At 42.7% G+C, this 20,990-nt stretch overlaps 2 protein-coding genes across 2 annotated transcripts in view; one reads left to right on the top strand and one right to left on the bottom strand.

The window, feature by feature from the left end:
- ctc1 (CTS telomere maintenance complex component 1) overlaps nucleotides 1-13,450 on the bottom strand; it is a 75,455-nt gene extending 62,005 nt beyond the window's left edge. Inside the window, exons 1-5 of the mRNA XM_087981479.1 lie at nucleotides 13,179-13,450; nucleotides 9,386-9,576; nucleotides 7,668-7,932; nucleotides 5,828-6,054; nucleotides 1,230-1,371 (exon numbers count right to left, since the gene is read on the bottom strand). Coding sequence (XP_087837605.1) covers nucleotides 1,230-1,371; nucleotides 5,828-6,054; nucleotides 7,668-7,932; nucleotides 9,386-9,576; nucleotides 13,179-13,220 — 867 coding nt within the window. The 5' untranslated portion in view covers nucleotides 13,221-13,450. The remainder of the gene's footprint in view (nucleotides 1-1,229; nucleotides 1,372-5,827; nucleotides 6,055-7,667; nucleotides 7,933-9,385; nucleotides 9,577-13,178) is intronic.
- Nucleotides 13,451-13,837: 387 nt separating this feature from the next.
- Nucleotides 13,838-20,990, top strand: part of fam174b (family with sequence similarity 174 member B) — a 44,015-nt gene continuing 36,862 nt past the window's right edge. The window contains exon 1 of the mRNA XM_043677227.2: nucleotides 13,838-14,261. Within this exon, the coding sequence (XP_043533162.1) occupies nucleotides 13,984-14,261 (278 nt within the window). The 5' untranslated portion in view covers nucleotides 13,838-13,983. The remainder of the gene's footprint in view (nucleotides 14,262-20,990) is intronic.

Below are 20,990 nucleotides of genomic sequence, written 5' to 3'. Positions count from 1 at the left end.
TCGTGCACCTCAATATATTTAGTTTATTTTAAAGGATTATTTGAGTCCTCAGTTGTAAAGTTAGGAGGTACAGTAATTCCAGCAGGTGGTGCTGTGAGACAAATATTGTCACAAAGCGAGGCTGCCTGAATGCTATTTTACTCAGCAATCACTGGCATCATGTTGAATAAACAGGAAAATCAAATTAAAGTCAACAGAAGAACAAAGATATACAAAATAGAGTCAGCAATTACTCAGTTATGTTGAAGACATTACAGAACTATTGCAAACAGATGAGTTCAAATAGAAAGTGCACAATCATTTACAGTAGTTTATTCAGAGGTTCAAAGTTAACAAATTGTTAGACACAATTTAGACAATGATTCTCAGAAAAATTAAGTATGTAGTGAAGCCAAAGATAATTTAGTAAAAGATGCTGAATAAGTTGATGTATTTGAGATGAAATCTGCCCAAGTGATACCTGAAATAAAATAGAAAGTTGTATAAAAGTCCTAGGTCATAGTTTTTGAAATGTCTTAGCTATTTTAGCCAAAATGGATTAATGCCTTCATTAACAATTTCAGTAAAGCAAATAACTCCTTAATGTGACAATTTAGAGAAACACTTATTTTTACCCGTCCTACTTGCACAGTTAATAATGTGCCTTGCTCCACAGACGGTATGGCCTTCAGGCAACTCATAACAGTTACCGGATGAAGAACTAAACCCACGTGCTGTAATGCTTATAACCATGTGTTGTCCTGTGACTTATACCAATGTAGTGGATTATAACAGTTGTTTCACAGTAGAGACAAATGCCTAAACAAAGGCCACTGTTGCTGCCAACAGACATTCCCTATAAAATGAATTGGGCCTAAGAGATTAGAGCAGTGGCTTCCAAATGTTTGTTTACAGCAAATATTCAACTCAGCCTACTAACATAGTGAGCATCTGCTACTTAAGAGGTAATTATTGCCAATGCAAAAACTTATTTAGTAACACATTCAGAAGTCAACTACAGAAATTTGATGACAAATTAATAGAAATCTGATCAAGTTTGAAGGGCCCTGACATTCCTTCGAAAACTTGCTACTTTGAAAAACGACAGTCAAAGCAAATCACTGCACAAATTGATAAAGTTATGACCTATCAACTGAAGAATTGGATTTTACGATACACAAAGCTTATTACAGGTTCAAGGCCAGTAAAATTTCTATTTAAATGTAGGTCATTTTTGTTTGAAAACACACCTGAACTAAAACTGGAAGAGAATCTTCAGTTTCAAAGGAATTAAGGAAGAAGAAAAAAAATGTTTTCCCTCGGATATGTATAAGCGAACACAGACAGCCAAGTTCTCCAGCTATGTTCATCTTCACTTTAGGGCAATAAAACCTTGACAAAAATCAGAATAGAATTACTGTCACATATCATCTATAACAAAGGATTCCAATACTTCAAGAGACAATCAATATCTTCCCAAGAGATGGTAAGAAGCGACAAGGTCAACCATCTGTCACATAGTTCCATGTGTGAAGATATTGATCATTTCACACTACAGCATGTTATACATATAATTTATTCACTGCAAGTCTCAAGACAAAAATTTCCCCAGTACTCAAAGCACAGCTGGAGTCAAAATAGTATTCGTTAAATCCTTTAAAACAAGGTAAGAAGTTGTTGTGGTTCTGTTCGCTGAGCTGGGAATTTGTGTTGCAGACGTTTCGTCCCCTGTATAGGTGACATCCTTAGTGCTTGGGAGCCTCCTGTGAAGCGCTTCTGTGGTGTTTCCTCCGGCATTTATAATGGTTTGTCTTTGCCACTTCCAGTTGTCAGTTACGGCTGTCCGCTGCAGTGGCCGGTATATTGGGTCCAGGTCGATGTGCTTATTGATAGAATCTGTGGATGAGTGCCATGCCTCTAGGAATTCCCTGGTTGTTCTCTGTTTGACTTGTCCTATAATAGTAGTGTTGTCCCAGTCGAATTCATGTTGCTTGTCATCTGTGTGTGTGGCTACTAAGGATAGCTGGTCGTGTCGTTTCGTGGCTAGTTGGTGTTCATGGATGCGGATTGTTAGCTGTCTTCCTCTTTGTCCTATGTAGTGTTTTGTGCAGTCCTTGCATGGGATTTTGTACACTACATTGGTTTTGCTCATGCTGGGTATTGGGTCCTCCATCCTGGTGAGTTGTTGTCTGAGAGTGGCTGTTGGTTTGTGTGCTGTTATGAGTCCTAGTGGTCGCAGTAGTCTGGCTGTCAGTTTGGAAATGCTCTTGGTATATGGTAGTGTGGCTAGTCCTTTGGGTTGCGGCATGTCCTCGTTCCATTGTCTTTCCCTTAGGTATCTGTTGATTAAATTGCGCAGGTATCTGTTTTTGGCGAATACATTGTATAGGTATTCTTCTTCCTCTTTCTGCAGTTCTGGTGTACTGCAGTGTGTTGTGGCCCTTTTGAATAGTGTCTTGATGCAACTTCTTTTGTGTGTGTTGGTGTGGTTGCTTTCGTAGTTCAGGACTTGGTCTGTGTGTGTGGCTTTTCTGTATACCTTTGTGGTGAATTCTCCGTTAGGTGTTCTCTGTATTCAGAAATAGCGAACACACACCGGATCATCAACGCCACACTCACAGGAATCAGATTCACTAGAGAGGAAGAAAAGGACAACCAACTCCCATTCCTAGACGTGATGGTACAGAGAACACCTAACGGAGAATTCACCACAAAGGTATACAGAAAAGCCACACACACAGACCAAGTCCTGAACTACGAAAGCAACCACCCCAACACACACAAAAGAAGTTGCATCAAGACACTATTCAAAAGGGCCACAACACACTGCAGTACACCAGAACTGCAGAAAGAGGAAGAAGAATACCTATACAATGTATTCGCCAAAAACAGATACCCGTGCAATTTCATCAACAGATGCCTAAGGGAAAGACAACGGAACGAGGACATGCCGCAACCCAAAGGACTAGCCACACTACCATATATCAAGAGCATTTCCAAACTGACAGCCAGACTACTGCGACCACTAGGACTCATAACAGCACACAAACCAACAGCCACTCTCAGACAACAACTCACCAAAACGAAGGACCCAATACCCAACATGAGCAAAACCAATGTAGTGTACAAAATCCCATGCAAGCACTGCACAAAACACTACATAGGATAAACAGGAAGACAGCTAACGATCCGCATCCATAAACACCAACTAGGCACGAAACGACACGACCAGCTATCCTTAGTAGCCACACATGCAGATGAGAAGCAACATGAATTCAACTGGGACAACACTACGATTATAGGACAAGCCAAACAATTCCTAGAGGCATGGCATTCATCCACAGATTCTATCAACAAACACATCGACCTGGACCCAATATACAAGCCACTGCAGCGGACAACTGGAACTGACAACCGGAAGCAGCAGAGACAAACCACTATAAATGCCGGAGGAAACATCACAGAAGCGCTTCACAGGAGGCTCCCAAGCACTGAGGATGTCACCTAGACAGGGGACGAAACGTCTGCAACACAAATTCCCAGCTCGGCGAACAGAACCACAACAACGAGCACCCGAGCTACAAATCTTCTCACAAACTTTGAACAAGGTAAGAAGCTCATAATATTAATTATCATTGCTTTTGTCCATCTAGCCTATAATTCACCTCATGTTTCTTCAGACAATGATGAACAGAAGTTAAAACTCAAGAGCTACTATTTTAGTTTATTGGAATGATTATTATTGCACATACTACTCCTCATTATCCAGAGGTTCCAATGAAGCTTATCCCTACCAATGAAAGGTGAGATATTTCATAGAGTGGGATGGAAACTTGTGTATGTACAAATGCAGCTGGAAGCAAACCCTCTTGTTTCCCTGTCACTAGCTATAGTTATATATGCGCCACTCTCTTGTTCATCTTACTTTAGTGAATGCCTATGGATCTGAGAGTGGGACCAGGATGATCTCGCAAATCGGAAAACAGATTGTAAAACATACAAGATCTGGGTGAATTGACCCTCAAGCAGAATATCTATATCAGATTAATTGAAAGCTGCAAAACAACCTGTTTGTTGTGCCTTTAGTATTGGGAATGCAATGAGTCAAAATTGTCCAAACCAAAAGAACGAGATATTAAGAGGACTAATTAAAAGCTAAATCAGAGATACGCTTCAACACATCCCTTAAAATGGAATGCAAGTTTAAATAGCATTGTAACACAAGAATTGTAAACATTGAAGGACTGTCAATTGTGAACCATGGATCAGTGCTAGAGTGGGAGCAATGCAGGAGTTGAATTCAGTGCCAGTTAGAATAATGGAGCAATGTTTAGAAGCATTTGAGTTTCAGCTTTGTGAAGGATTAAATAAAAACATCAGGTTGGAGAGCATTCTTAATTGTCATCTGGCGATGACAAAGATCAGGACTGGTGACTTCAGTAGATGGCCTGTTGCTGTGGCAAAGAAAGGAAATGATTCATTGGGAGAAATAGGAAATCTCTGTGAAGAGGAGGATATGGTGACGATGAGTTGGGATTGGAGAATGAGTCGGGATTGAAGAAGGAGTCAGTGATGTAGACATATCAGAAAGTCAGTGAACTCATATGAACACACTTAAGTTCTCAAAAGTCTAGTTCAGCTCAAGACAGTGGCTGAGGAGAGAGAACAGAATCAGAGGTGAGGAACTGGAGTTTGTGGAATTGACAAAATATCTCCTCTCCATCCACAGGTGGCATTTCTTCAAAATGGTGGCAGATAACATGGACTGAATCCAAGGCTTCATATTGAGCAAAAAAAGTTCAGAATTTAGATATCAATTTGATAAACCTACTAGTGCATTTTCAATGCAGTTGCCGAATCATTATTTCATTCTTTAAGCTTCTCAGAATAATCTACACAAGAACCACTGTGGTACAATCACTTAAATGCAATTGCCTTTTTGATTAAAACGTAAAGTTCATCCCATTTAAGCAACAAGATTTTTCATTTTTAATAGACTCAGATCTTCATCCAACAAGGTAAGCAGTTAATTTGAAGTCCAATGCCTAGTAAACCAGAATATTATTGCAGTTCTATAGATCAACAGGGAAAAAAAAAGTAAGGACTGCAAATGCTGGAAATCAGAGGAAAGTGTGTGTTGCTGGGCAAGCACAGCAGGTCAGGCAACATCCGAGAAGCAGGAGAATCGACGTTTCAGGTATAAACAATCAACTCTCCTGCTCCTCAGACGCTGGCTGACCTGCTGTGCTTGCCCAGCAACACACTCGAGTTCTGACTGATCCCAGACCTCAGCTTCATGTCAGGTTTTATTCGGAAATTGGGTTTCTGACTTGTGTTTTGAAAACGTTTTCCACCTATTTTGGGGGAAAAGAAAACGTGTGGATCTTTTCAACACCAAAGATGTGCAGGTCAGGTGAATTGGCCATGCTAAATTGCCCGTAGTGTTAGGTAAGGGGTAAATGTAGGGGTATGGGTGGGTTGCGCTTCGGCGGGTCGGTGTGGACTTGTTGGGCCGAAGGGCCTGTTTCCACACTGTAATGTAATCTAATCTAAAAAAAACACCAATGTAAAGATTTTCAAAAAAAAAAAATCACACTTGCACATCACACTAGGTGCACATAATCACTTCACCCTTGTACAGAAATACTAAGTAGTGCTAATTATTAGTTGCTCTGACTGCATTAACTTAAAACAAGTCTTTGCAGACAAAAGAAAAAATTTAAGGACAACCACATGGTATTAATACCCAGGGACACATGCAAGAAGCCACTATTGCCTAAATTAAGGGAAAAAGAGCTTGCACATTGCTTGACTATTAAAATTACATGTTGAAAATTATATGTCCTACCCTTTGTCCAGGAGACGAATTGCTGACTCTGGTAGTAAAACATTCAGTGTGTTTGATGCCAAAAGGCTTCCAACTAACAGTTTTGGAAACACAAGAAATGGTGCTTCGATTATCTCAAGATAGCCAGCTTCAGTCCCACCAAGTCTCCGAACTGCAGTCAATGGAATGTAACTCCAGCTTGGAAGCAGTACTAATTGCCCCAACCACCGAGCATCTAATTTGATAACCTGGTCAAGAATTTCACCATAAAAGAAGAGACAAAAATTTAAATAAATCTGTTTGGAATTTACATATCACAAAAGTTTTGGACTAAATGTTACACATACATTATTTCACTTTGGAGTACACTCAGTGAGAAAGGCAATATTCCCACAAAATTAGTTGCAAATATAGTTGCAGGAAAATTGGCTTAGAGAGAGATTATCTAAAATAGAAATGAGAGCTCTTAATTTTTCAGACAGCAATTTACTGATTCTGCAGATAAGTAGATAGTGGACTTCAATGAAAGTGCGTAAGACTGAACATTCATGCTGAATTTAGATCCAGGAAACCAGCAGGAATTTGTTTGCTAATGTTTTATTTTTAAGCTGGGATTGATCAACATATAAATACAACACATACAAAAACTAAAATCCCTAATTTAAGTGGTCTTCATTTTTTGCTACTTTTCACTGAGATAATCACTCAGTTTCCTCCCTTATATCATAGGCATTAATAGACTGCTGAGTTTGTTCGATAGTGGAATTCACAACAATAATCAACTCATGCAGTGATCTGCTTGAGTGTTCCACTACTACTAAATAGGTACATTCATTAAGTATGTACCAGACTTCCCATAAAGAACACTTCATTCTCTGTTGAGCAAACTACAAAGAAGCATAGAAAATAGGTGAAGTCGGCTACTTGACCCTTCAAGCCTGCACCACTATTCCATAAGATCATGGCTAATCATGCAATTTCATTATCCCACTCCTGCTTTCTCTCCATACACCTTGGTCCCAATAGCCACAACGGCCACGTTCTGCTCCCTCTTGAATGTATCTAACAATTAGCAAACAGTTGAGAAACTCTTAAAATCCTGGCTCATTGAATGGCAATTTCAGGCAGCTGATCATAAGCTAACAGAGTTTTCAAACTATTGTTAAGTTTCACAGTCTATCTCGTATAGATAATTCTGAATCAACCTCTTCTACACAATGTGGGAGTCTCTGGCTGGGCCAGCATTTAATGCCCTTCCGCAATACCTTTAAGAAGATGGCAGTACAGCTGCCTTCTTGAACCATTGCAGTCAAAGTGCTGTTGAAAGGGAGGGAATTCCAGCATTTTTAGCCTAGAGGACTATGTCGCAAGAGCATCCCGTCCATCTGGTATGTCAGCAGTACTATAGATGTATAGTAGCTGGCTAAACAGCACAGACATTTGCTGTTAGTTTGTAATTCAAATTGCAGAGCAAAATTCTGGTTGTATCAGTAGTTTCAGCATAAGAACTGTCCCTTAAGGAATTGTGGAATTACCATCTTCTGCTCGAGTGTTCATTTGAGGACATATCCAAATCAAATACTATGTAACCAGATTCCACCACTTAACAAAATTGCATTTTTTTACAAAGAAAACATAACATAGTTTTATATCAAAGTGGATTCTGAAGAAACTGTCTTCCATGTTCACTTCATCCATCTGTTAAAGAACAAATTATTTTAATTTGAACCATTCCCCACTCGTCAGCAAATAACATTGTCACCTTCCATCCTCATGCCACGTAACAAAATAAACTAGTTAAGGCATCAAAACTAGTCAGGATCAAAAGCTTATGTTTGTAAGATTAGAAATTTCTGTTTACCTCACAAGGTATGAATCCACTCTTGTCCTGCAAGTACAGGATCCCTCCATTGTGTTGTTCTTGTCTCTCTTCAGCACTTGGAGTAATCAAGGTCTTATCTGTCAGGATACCACATAGCAGCAAGTTTGTCCGACTAAGTGCCTTATGATTTATCAGTAAACTCTCTTTATGTACTGTCCACTGCTTGAACTGACTGGTGCTCCATGTTAGTTGACTACAGCAAGGGGTCTTCTGCTGAGATTGTAGTTCCTCAAGGGATATAAATCTGCAATTAAATCATCTTTAATTAATCAGATACAGTCTATTGAACTCTTGAATGAACACTTTAAATCAACATGACAGTGATAGGCAATGCCTGATCAATGACATATAGTTAGTGATCAAATGAAATCCAAAACATTGTGGAAATACAAGGTACTTCTCTCAGCATCTAATAGAGGAAAATCAAATGTCATTTTGATCAGATTTAGACAGATTTCAACATTCTCAAATTTCTTTCAAAAACTGAATTAACCAGCAAGTCTTGAATATACACAAAGATAATTACATCTAATTCATCTTCATGCATGTATCTATATTAATCTCACTATCAAATTTCACTGCCCCTTGAATGGTTTCACAGATTTTGCCTCAACTTTACCCTGGAAGATCCACCGACATTATGAAAATAAGTTAGAATAGGGTTTTTAAAATGTAATTAAATATCCCAAGTCACTCATAGGACTAATTTTCAAGCATCACTAGTGAATTGGTGCACGTTACTGAAAACTTGGTCAAACCTTGGAAAACCTTAACGGAGAGATGGAGGGAGGTTTAAGAAGGGAGTTCCACAGGTCATGCCATTACTAATTAATATAAAGTTTGAGAAGGACTGCAATAGTAGCAAGCAATACACTGCTTCCAAAGCAGAATCATTGTGTTTCTAAGTGTATTTGTTGGTATAATTCCGAGAAACATTACATTCAATTGCAAGAAATGTACAGATAGTGCTCTAAATATAATTCAGGAGCAGATACTTACATCATCATATTTCATACAAATTAAAAAATTTGTGGTTTGCATTAACTGTCCAGCTTTGCTTCACCACAAAATGTAATCCATGCTCCAACAGAATATTTGCACCCAAGATAGCTAAGAAAGATGAAGCTTTGGAGTCAAGCAACTACTTAAGTCTCTCTGCCACGATGTAATCATTTTGCTCAAGACTTACACTCCATCCAAAGAGTCAGCCAAGAGAGAGGGCAAAGAAAAATAATGACTAATATCTACAAGTTAAAGTTCTGCGTGGGTTTCCTCCAGGTGCTTAGGTTTCCTCCCACAGTCCAAAGATGTGCAGGTCAGGTGAATTGGCCATGCTAAATTGCCCATAGTGTTAGGTTCATTAGTCAGAGGGAAATGGGTCTGTGTGGATTACTGTTCGGACGGTCGGTGCAGACTGGTTTGGCCAAATGGCCTGTTTCTACACTGTAGGTAATCTAATCTAATCCTAAAATTCAAACCTTGAAAACATATTTCAAAGCAAGTGTCCTTAATGTTAGCAGCTCATGACTGAAACTATAACATTGTAAAAGGTTTTAGATACTAAAAATTTGAAACCTGGGGAAAAGAAAATGCCACAAATACACAATTAGTAACTAAAAGTACAGATTAAATGTAAAGTAGTACCTTTCATCAGAAATAACAATGCAAGTAATGAATATAATCAGATTTTTCAGTACCTATAACTTAAAGGTAGAATAAGTCCATCTTTTCTTCGATAGCAACAAGTATTACTGTGATTGTGACAAATTCTGCATAAGCATTGAAAGAGACAGCTGCTCAACTCCTTACAAGTAACTTCACAATCTACAGCAACAGGAAGGATGTTCTCTTCTGTAAATCTGTACAAATTCTGGAGCCACTCAACATCCTGTAAATTGGAAGGCATGGATGAAATATTAGCTGTGATATTCTGTGTAAAGTTATTCAAAACAGTACATCAAAGAAACTACAGATCCTGACAAATGCAGCAACATAGGGCATAAACAGATTTGTTCTAACATACATTTCACAAGAACAGTATGAACAGTTTGAACAGTTTTTGAACAGTTGATTATGAAATATATGCAAGTCCTGGTTTTCTCGAACTGTTTCATGCAAATTGTCCTGAAGGGTGCAAGACAAAGAGGATTTTTTTCATCAATTAACGTCTCTCCCACGACCCTTTAAACAAAGTGCTAATGCAGTTCATTATTACTGAGCAGGAATTCCATAATTCTTTGCCTTGTTGGATGTCTTCCTCTCAAACTACCACAGCATTCTGTTGTGAGTTTTCTTCACACTGAATTCTAAAGTTCTATGGACTTCTGCCAGCCTTGACTCCTTGGAGACTGCTAATAACAGCAGCTCTGCTATTATGGACCTATTCTCACTGCATGATCTGCTTATAACACCGTTTCCCATTCACCAGTGGTTATAAAACTTCAGTAATTCTCTCTTCAGGTGGCTTGCTGATCATTTTGCGAAAAACACAAAGACTTCTGTCAAATGCAGTTTTGAACTGAATGACTGACTTTCCAAAAGATCAAGTCAGGTCCTTACAGAATTGAAAACTAAAATTCACTATTCCTCTATTTTAGAATCGAAGCTCCCAAATTACAACAATACATTATAAAACTTCATTTCAAAAAGTTCAAGTAACACGACTTATTCCAGAAGATTCCCCATGCTGGGGCCATCTTCAAATCCTGAGAGATCAAATAAAAAAGAAAGGGGAAGAAAAAGTAATCTCAATCATGAGAAACAGGCCAAGCAGGAACCCTAGTAAGTACAGTGGAAAGACTTTAATTGCTGGTGTTAAAAATTCAGAAAACACATGCTCCTTCTCCTCACACCCCCTTCCCTGAGCAACAACAAATAGTGAAATTTACAATCTAACCATCTACCTTTAGCATTCCTTGACTATTATCAGGAAGAGGACAGGGAACAGGGAGATGTCAGTGAACATCGACCAGAAACTTAACAGGACCAGATGTACAAAATGCTGCAGGAGCACGAGAATGTCAGAGCAAGTACCTCATCTCCTGCACCCCCAAATTCAGTTCACAATCTATAAGACACAAGTTAAGAGTTTGATGGGATATTCTCCACTTGCCTGGATGAGTGCAACTAGAGCAACACAAAAAAAAACTCAAAACAAAAACAGATGCCCATCCACTCCCTCTAGCACTGGTTCATCAAGGCATCAAAAGATGCAACCTTTTCATGCAGAGGGTGGTACGTGTAAGTAACGAGCTGCCAGAGGAAGTGGTGGAGGTTGGTACAATTGCAATATTTAAAAGGCATCTGGAGGGGTATATGAATAGGAAGGGTTTGGAGGGATATGGGCCTGGTGCTGGCAAATCGGACGAGATTGGGTTGGGACAGCCAGTCAGCATGGACGAGTTGAACCGAAGGGTCTGTTTTTGTGCTGTACATCTCTCTGACTCTATGCAACGCACCACAGTCTTTGAGAGTCATAGAGATGTGCAGCACGGAAACAGACCTTGCAGTCCAACTCGTCCATGCCAACCAGATATCCCAACCCAATCTAGTCCCACCTGCCAGCACTTTGCCCATATCCCTCCAAACCCTTCCTATTCATCAACCCATCCAGATGCCTTTTAAATATTGCAATTGTACTAGCCTCAACCACTTCCTCTGGCAGCTCATTCCATATACGTACCACCCTCTGCGTGAAAAAGTTGCCCCTTTGGTCTCTTTTATATCTTTTCCTTCTCTCCCTAAACCTATGCCCTCTTGTTCTGGACTCGCCCATTCCCAGGGAAAAGACTTTGTCCTATTTATCCTACCCGTGCCACTCTGATTTTGTAAATCTCTATAAGGTCACCCCTCAGTCTCCGATGCTCCAGGGAAAAGAGCCCTGCCTATTCAATCTCTCCATATAGCTCAAATCCTCTAACACTGGCAACATCCTTGTAAATCTTTTCTGAACCCTTTAAAGTTTCACAACATCTTTCCGACAGGAAGGAAATCAAAACTGCACACAATATTCCAACAGTGACCTAACCAATGACCTGTACAGCCACAACACGACCTCTCAACTCCTGTACTCAATACTCTGACCAATAAAGGAAAGCATACCAAATGCCTTCTTCACTATCCTATCTACCTGTGACTCCACTTTCAAGGAGCTATTAACCTGCACTCCAAGGTCTCTTTGTTCAGCAACACTCCCTAGGACCTTACTAATGCAGCACCTCGCATTTATCCAAATTAAACTCCATCTTTCACTTCTCAGCCCAATGGCTCATCTGATCAAGATCCTGTTGTAATCTGAGGTAACCTTCTTCGCTGTCTATGACACCTCCAATTTTGGTGTCATCTGCAAACTTACTAACTATACCGCTTGTGCTCACATCCAAATCATTTATATAAATGAAGAAAAGTAGTGGACCCAGCACCGATCTTTGTGGCACTCCACTGGTCACAGGCCTCCAGTCTGAAAAACAAACCTTCACCACTACCCTCTGTCTTCTAGCTTTGAGCCAGTTCTATATCCAAATTGCCACTTCTCCCTGTATACCATGAGATCTGACCTTGCTAACCAGTCTCCTATGGGGAACCTTGTCAAATGCCTTACTGAAGTCCATATAAATCACGTCCACGTTCTGCCCTCACCAATCCTCTTTGAATTTTTTGAAGAAGTAACAATTAAGTTTGTGAGACATGATTTCCCACACACAAAGCCATGTTGACTATCTCTAATTAGTCCTTGCCTTTCCAAATACATTTACATCCTGTCCCTCAGGATTCCCTCCAACAACTTGCCCACCACCGACGTCAGGCTCATTGGTCTATAGTTCCCTGGCTTGTCCTTACCACCTTTCTTAAATAGTGGCACCACACTGGCCAACCTCCAGTCTTCCGGCACCTCACCTGTGACTATTGTTGACACTAATATCTCAGTAAGAGGCCCATAACGTCTTGACAGCACATAGAAGAGCAAACTTAGCCCACGCATAGGGCACCACCACACCTCTAGTCCCCCATCTAATTTGAAACAATTTCCCCCACCGTCACTCGACTGGAAATCCTTCGAACAGCACCGTGAGCACACGTAGACTGTAGGAGTTGAGGAGGGTGGTTCATCAACCACCTTTCCATGGGGGGGGGAAAATGGGCCATAAATGTGAAGATAATACATCACCATCTCAGCAGACCCTGAGTCACTCACTCTCACCAGGGCATCGTCAGCACAGGTTGACAACTGAGAAGGAGCCTGCTCCTTGTTATTATAACAATGGGACTTTTACATCTGAACCCTAACCACCTCTTGATTCAGAGTTCCTGCTGATGGAACCCAAGCTGCTGACCAGGGGAAGAAGGGCCTCACGCTATCGCGTGCGGCCACGCAGTGACTTCATTGGCAGGACAACTGTGTTATCCGTGTCCAAAAACAAAGAGGGATTATTGCGGACTCGTTCTTAAATCAATGCAGTTCAAGCCGTTACACAGGAGGGTCACACTCACAGCGTTGCCCAGCTCCCCAAACTCCGACACAAACTCTTCCATTTCCGTCAATGCACCGACGGCCACCTCCACACTTTTCCGAGGCGCACACAAGTCTCGGTGAAGTCTCGCTCGGATTGAATATTTAAAGTCGCGCTCCAAACGCCGCCAACCAACTGTCACCAACGGGCTCTCCCACTTCCGGTCCACTCGGTCCGTGTGCCCCGCTGCCGCTGTGGGTACGGACTGCAATTTCTTCTCCACCTGCCCCGCAACTGTGCCTACATCCGGTCCCTCCGACCGGCAGGCAGGTCTATTTCCAGCTGATATGCCCCGTAGTCGATCCTATTTACAGTCCCTGTGCCCCGCAGTCGATTCTATTTCCTGTCCCAGTGCCCCGCAGATGATTCTATTTCCTGTCCCAGTGCCCCGCAGATGATTCTCTTTCCTGTCCCAGTGCCCCGCAGATGATTCTATTTCCTGTCCCCGAACCCCGCTGTTGATTGTTATCTGTCCCTATGCCTCTCAGTCGATTCTATTTCCGGTCCTCTGTCCCGCAGTTGATTCTGTTACCAGTCCCGTGCCCCGCAGTCGATTCTATTTCCTGTCCGTGTGCCCCGCAGTTGATTCTGTTTCCTGTCGCTGTGCCCCGCAGAGTCTCGTTGTGGCGTAGCGCTGACTGGACTTGAGAACCGAACATAGTTAGGAGCTGCAGCGGTGGGAGACGCTCAACTTCGCACCGGCCGAGAGAGAGAGAAAAGGGAGCGCTCCCTGTGACCGTTGCCGTTGAGGCTAAAGCGGAGTGGGGAAAGCGGAGGCTCCGCCGATGTGTGGCTGGCGGTTGTGGGTGTTGGCGGCGCTGCTGCCGCTGGCGGCCGCGATGCTGCCCAAGGCCTTGCGAGGCCCCGGCCCCGGCCCCGGCCCCGGCCCGTCCGACTCACACAACCAGACCGGCTCGCCCGCTTCCCTCAGTAACGGCACGGCCACCGCCATGGACAGTGTGGTGCCCATCCTGCGCCACTTCCTCACCCTCAGGAACCTGGTGTTGGCGGCGTCTGCCGGGGCCTTCCTCCTCATCGTGTGCCTCCTCGCCCGGGTGGTCAGGTACACTACAGGGGCCTTGTTGTTGGGGGGAGAGTGGGGTGGGGAGTTCACCCACACATCGCCCACTTCCCCACACTGCAGACGTGGGGGGAACCAACTCTTCCACGGACGCAGTAACTCGCCCTTGCTTTGGGAAAGAGTGAAGAAAGTGGTGAAACTCTGTCACACCATAATTTAGGGACCAACAGTTCACTCAAGGTCTGATTAAGGGAAGTTGACACGCAGATAAACAAAATACCAGGGCTGTTTTGTGCAGTCTCCTAAGCTCTGAACCGAGAGGTCCAGATTCAAGTCTCACTTGCTCTGGATATGTCTGAACAAGTTGATTGGCAAATATTAAAAAGAACAAGCACGTACAGAGATAATGTCCCCAACTCTGAACTTGGGTTCAAGTCCAGATCTCTTGAACAGGTTGATTGGAAGATATAAAAACAAAATATTGCAGTTGCTGGAAATCTGAAATGACGACAAAGTGCTGTATGTTGCTAGATTTGCTGAGTTGCTCCAGCTCTTTGTTTTTAGATCTTTTTAGTTCTATTCAGATGTGGTACACATCTGGGGCAGATGGGGCTTTGAACCTGGGGCTTCTGGGCACTGCTACTGTGTCCCAGCAGCAGTCCACCCTCTGTTTTTATTTGGGAATGGCAAATTGTGCTCAGATAGCTTACATTCGTTTTTTGCTGGAGAGAAATGAGGGGACTGGCTGCATTTGTGCAAAAGTAATCAAAGGATACAAGACAGGTTGAGAGAGCATTTGGATAAGAAAGTATGTAGCATCCCAGCTTTAATGAATACAGATATGTAATATAGAAGTGACTCAGGACCTGCTGAGTTTTCCCAGCAATTTCTGTTTTGTTTTTATCTCCCAAATCGGCAGTTCTTTCAGTTTTTCCCTCAAAATCTTGAGTTATCTGGGCAGGATAGATAGAATGAGCTGGTCCCACTTGTAAAGGGATCGAGAATGAGAAAATGCAGGTTTCAAGTAATTGGTGTAAAAAAAGCAATGCAACAGAAAGGAAAGACTTGTTCATCAAGTGAGTATTTAGGATCTAGAATTCACTGCTTAAGAATGTGGTGGAGAAAGGCGCAATTGAAGTAGTTACTTTGATATTACTTGAAAAGTAAGAGTATGGAAAGTTATGAGAATATGCAGTGTTATTGGGTGGAAAATGGTGGGCAGGTGACACAAGTCCAATTGTTCCTTCTAATCATTCTGATATTTTTTATGTGTGGTACATATAGCTTTGTAACATTTACATATAACAAAAAAGTGTGCATAGTTTCCGATCGGGTGTATAAGGTTCTAAAAGGGGAGGGCGAACAGCCAGAAATCTTGTTACATATTGGCACTAATGATATAGCCATGAAAAGGATCGAAGATATAAAAAGTGATTTCAGGGAGTTAGGAGAATCGACGTTTCAGGCATAAGCCCTTCAGGAAGCTGCAAAGCAGGACGAACAGAGTATTGTTCTCTAGTTTACTACCGGTGCCACGAGCTAGCAAGGTGAAACATCGATTCTCCTGTTCCCTGGATGCTGCCTGACCTGCTGCGTTTTTCCAGCAACACATTTTCAGCTCTGATCTCCAGCATCTGCAGACCTCACTTTCTCCTCAATAGCAAGAGGTAGACCAGTTAGTGGGAAGGATTTTCCTGGCAAGGAACCAAGGTATCAGTTAAAGTGTGTTTGCTTTAACGCCGGGAATATCAGGAATAAAAGTGATGAACTTAGAGCATGGATCAGTACCTGGTGCTATGATGTTGTGGCCGTAACAGAGACATGGGTTTCTCAGGGACAGGAATGGTTGCTAGATGTTCCAGGGTTTAGAGCATTTAGAAGGAATAGGGAGGGGGGAAAAAGAGGAGGGGGTGTAGCACTACTAATCAGAGAGGATATCACAGCTACAGAAGCTTCCATTGTCGAGGAAGATCTGCCTACCGAGTCAGTATGGGTGGAAATTAGGAACAGCAAGGGAGCAGTCACCTCTTTAGGGGTTTACTACAGGCCCCCCAATAGCAGCAGGGAGATGGAAGAAAGCATAGGTCTGCAGATTTTGGAAAAGTGTGGACGTAGTAGGGTTGTTGAAATCGGTGACTTTAACTTTCCCAATATTGATTGGAATCTCCTTCGAGCAGAAGATTTGAATGGAGCTGTTTTTATAAGGTGTGTTCAGGAGGGTTTCCTAACTCAGTACGTTGACAGGCCAACGAGGGGAGAGGCCATTCTCGACTTTAGTGCTTGGAAACGAGCCGGGGCAGGTATCAGATCTTGTGGTGGAAGAGCATTTTGATGATAGTGACCACAACTGCCTAACATTCTACATAGCTATGGAGAAGGAGAGGATTAGGCAAAATGGGAGGATATTTAATTGGGGAAGAGGAAACTATGATGCGATTAGACATGAGTTAGGAAGCATGGATTGGGAGCAATTGTTCCATGGTAAAGACACTATAGGCATGTGGAGACTGTTTAAGGAACGGTTGTTGCAAGTGATGAATAAATATGTCCCTCTGAGACAGGCAAGAAGTGGTAAGATAAAGGAACCTTGGATGACGAGAGCGATGGAACTTCTCGTCAAAAGGAAGAAGGTAGCTTACATAAGGTGGAGGAAGCTAGGGTCAAGCTCAGCTGTGCAGGATTACAGGCAGGCGAGGAAGGAGCTTAAAAATGGTCTGAGGAGAGCCAGGAGGGGACACGAAAAAGGCTTGGCAGAACGGATTAGGGAGAACACAAAGGCATTTTACACTTATGTGAGGAATAAGAGAATGGTCAAATAAAGAGTAGGGCCGATCAGGGATAGCATAGGGAATTTGTGTGTGGAGTCTGAGGAGTTAGGGGAAGCCCTAAATTAGTTTTTTTGCTTCTGTCTTTACGAAAGAAACAAACTTTGTAGTGAATGAAACCTTTGAAGGTGCATGCTGAAACGGATAGAGATAGAGGAGGCTGATGTGCTGAAAATCTTGTCAAACATTAAGATTGACAAGTCGCCAGGCCCGGACCAGATTTGTCCTCGGCTGCTTTGGGAAATGAGAAATGCAATTGCTTCGCCACTTGCGAAGATCTTTTCATCCTCGCTCTCCACTGGAGTCGTACCTGAGGACTGGAGAGAGGCAAATGTAATTCCTCTCTTCAAGAAAGGAAATAGGGAAACCCCCGGCAATTACAGACCAGTAAGTCTCACGTCTGTCGTCTGCAAGGTGTTAGAAAGGATTCTGAGGGATAGGATTTATGACCATCTGGAAGAGCATGGCTTTATTAAATGCAGTCAACACAGCTTTGTGAGGGGAGGTCATGCCTCACAAACCTTATCGAGTTCTTTGAGGATGTGACTAGAAAAGTTGATGAGGGTCGAGCTGTGGATGTGGTGTATATGGACTTCAGCAAGGCATTTGATAAGGTTCCCCATGGTAGGCTCATTCAGAAGGTCAGGAGGAATGGGATTCAGGGGAACATAGCTGTCTGGATACAGAATTGGCTGGCCAACAGAAGACAGCGAGTGGTAGTAGAAGGAAAATATTCTGCCTGGAAGTCTGTGGTGAGTGGTGTTCCACAGGGCTCTGTCCTTGAGCCTCTATTGTTTGTAATTTTTATTAATGACTTGGATGAGGGGATTGAAGGATGGGTCAGCAAGTTTGCAGATGACACAAAGGTTGGAGGTGTCATTGACAGTATAGAGGGCTGTTGTAGGCTGCAGCGGGACATTGACAGGATGCAGAGATGGGCTGAGAGGTGGCAGATGGAGTTCAACCTGGATAAGTGTGAGGTGATGCATTTTGGAAGGTCGAATTTGAAAGCTGAGTACAGGATTAAGGATAGGATTCTTGGCAGTGTGGAGGAACAGAGGGATCTTGGTGTGCAGGTACATAGATCCCTTAAAATGTCCACCCAAGTGGACAGGGTTGTTAAGAAAGCATGTGGTGTTTTGGTTTTCATTAACAGGGGGATTGAGTTTAAGAGTCGTGAGATCTTGTTGCAGCTCTATAAAACTTTGGTTAGACCGCACTTGGAATACTGTGTCCAGTTCTGGTCGCCCCATTATAAGAAAGATGTGGATGCTTTGGAGAGGGTTCAGAGGAGGTTTACCAGGATGCTGCCTGGACTGGAGGGCTTATCTTATGAGGAGAGGTTGACTGAGCTCAGACGTTTTTCATTGGAGAAAAGGAGGAGAAGGGGGGACCTAATTGAGGTATACAAGATAATGAGAGGCATAGATAGAGTCGATAGCCAGAGACTATTTCCCAGGGCAGAAATGGCTAACATGAGGGGTCATAGTTCTAAGCTGGTTGGAGGAAAGTATAGAGGGGATGTCAGAGGCGGGTTCTTTTCACAGAGTTGAGAGAACATGGAATGCATTGCCAGCAGCAGTTGTGAAGGCAGGGTCATTGGGGACATTTAAGAGACTCCTGGACATGCATATGGTCACAGAAATTTGAGGGTGCGTACATGAGGATCAGTGGTCAGCACAACATTGTGGGCTGAAGGGCCTGTTCTGTGCTGTGCTGTGCTGTGCTGTTCTATGTTCTATCTATAGTTGAAACTTTATTGCTGGAACAGCACAGCAGGTCAGGCAGCATCCAGGGAACAGGAGATTCGACGTTTCGGGCACAGGCCCTTCTTCAGGAATCTGAAGAAGGGCCTGTGCCCGAAACGTCGAATCTCCTGTTCCCTGGATGCTGCCTGACCTGCTGTGCTGTTCCAGCAATAAAGTTTCAACTTTGATCTCCAGCATCTGCAGACCTCACTTTCTCCTATGTTCTATCTATAGTTCACCACCAGCTTCTGAAAGGCATCTAAGAATGCAATAAATGCTGGCCCAGCCAGCCGATTCCAAACCTGCCGAATGCTTTTTTTTTGAAAAAACAACCTAAGTGGCAAAGACTCGATGCAGGTTTTGGGTGCAGCGAGATTAATGTAGAAAAGAATATTTGGCTGTGGTGTGCAGGTGCAGCTCACTGCCTGAAATTGAAGTCCTGTGAAATGATTTTTTTTTCAAATCTATCAATGTTTATGATCAAAAACACTTTATAATTTCTCGTTGCACTCTTACAATTTCAGTTTTATTGTAGCCAGTTATTATTATAAAAAACAGGCATTTCTGTTGACGGATTTAAACAGGTCCAACAGCATCTGAAGAGCGAGACAGAGGCTTAACATTTCTGGTCAATAATCTTTCAAAAGTGATTATTGACTAGAAATGTTTACACTGTATCTCACTCTATGTAGACCCTGCCAGACCTGCTGAGTATTTTCTGGTTTATTAGTAACTTTTCAGTACCTGTGATTTTTTTTTAAAGCAATTTGTGTGTTAATGTATTTCACAATCTGCTGTGATATTAGCATTGGGGTAGGGCTCATTGTATAATTGTTGGGTTTAATAGGTTAGTCTCGGGGTATAGTTTCATCAGTCTTCCAGATTTAATGCCTTGTTGTAAAGTACTGCTTCCTGTTCTTGTTTAATATTTTATTATATTCTTATGTTGACATTCGTAATGGGAATTGTCTATATAAACTTGACATGCTGCAGTTACATAAGTTTGAAATGGTATTTGAAACCTTTGCCAGACAGATGAAATGGACAAGTTGGGATAAAAGACTTCATGATGGAAAAAGTGACAGGAATTACCCAGAGATGTATAATATATAATGTTGTAAGCTTAATTTGATGTGCATTCGTGATGTCAGCTATTTAGAGAAGTCAGGTTCTTCACAATGCGAACTGTAATAAATATTGCTGAAAGAGTTGGACAAATTAACAGTTCTCTTTCAAAACTGTGTCAGAAGATACCTGTGACTGTCTGATAATGCATTCAAAACTTTGAAGTGGAATTAAGAAATTGTGTTCATAAATTAGTTGACCAAGAGAGAATTTAGAAATTGGGTGCTGAGTTATAAATTTGCTCCTTAGTCTGGGCTGTGTCTCTCTCTGTGTCTGCGTGTGTTCTCTCTGTCTCTCTCTGTCTCTCTCTCTCTCTCTCTCTCTGTCTCTCTCTCTGTCTCTCTCTCTCTCTCTCTCTGTCTCTCTCTCTCTCTCTCTCTGTCTCTCTCTCTCTCTCTCTCTGTCTCTCTCTCTCTCTCTCTGTCTCTCTCTCTCTCTGTCTGTCTCTGTCTCTCTCTCTCTCTCTGTCTCTCTCTCTCTCTCTGTCTCTCTCTCTCTCTCTGTCTCTCTCTGTCTCTCTGTCTCTCTCTCTGTCTCTCTCTCTGTCTCTCTCTCTGTCTCTCTCTCTCTCTCTGTCTCTCTCTCTCTCTCTGTCTCGCTCTCTGTCTGTCGCCCTCTGTCTGTCGCCCTCTGTCTGTCGCCCTCTGTCTGTCGCCCTCTGTCTGTCGCCCTCTGTCTGTCGCCCTCTGTCTGTCGCCCCCTGTCTCTGTCTCTCCCTGTCTCTGTCTCTCCCTGTCTCTGTCTCTCCCTGTCTCTGTCTCTCCCTGTCTCTGTCTCTCCCTGTCTCTGTCTCTCCCTGTCTCTGTCTCTCCCTGTCTCTGTCTCTCTCCCTGTCTCTGTCTCTCTCCCTGTCTCTGTCTCTCTCCCTGTCTCTGTCTCTCTCCCTGTCTCTGTCTCTCTCCCTGTCTCTGTCTCTCTCCCTGTCTCTGTCTCTCTCCCTGTCTCTGTCCTCCTCTGTCTCTGTCTCTCTCCTCTGCCTCTGTCTCTCTCCTCTCTCTGTCTCTCTCTGTCTCTGTCTCTCTCCCTCTGTCTCTGTCTCTCTCCCTCTGTCTCTGTCTCCTCTCCTCTGTCTC

Source organism: Chiloscyllium plagiosum, unplaced genomic scaffold (genome assembly GCF_037043375.1).
Source record: "Chiloscyllium plagiosum isolate Xiang-an unplaced genomic scaffold, Cpla_swu_hap1 HiC_scaffold_39, whole genome shotgun sequence".
Taxonomy (NCBI): Eukaryota; Metazoa; Chordata; class Chondrichthyes; order Orectolobiformes; family Hemiscylliidae; genus Chiloscyllium; species Chiloscyllium plagiosum.
Note: the sequence above shows the minus strand (reverse complement) of the source record. Positions and strands in the feature narration are given on the sequence as shown.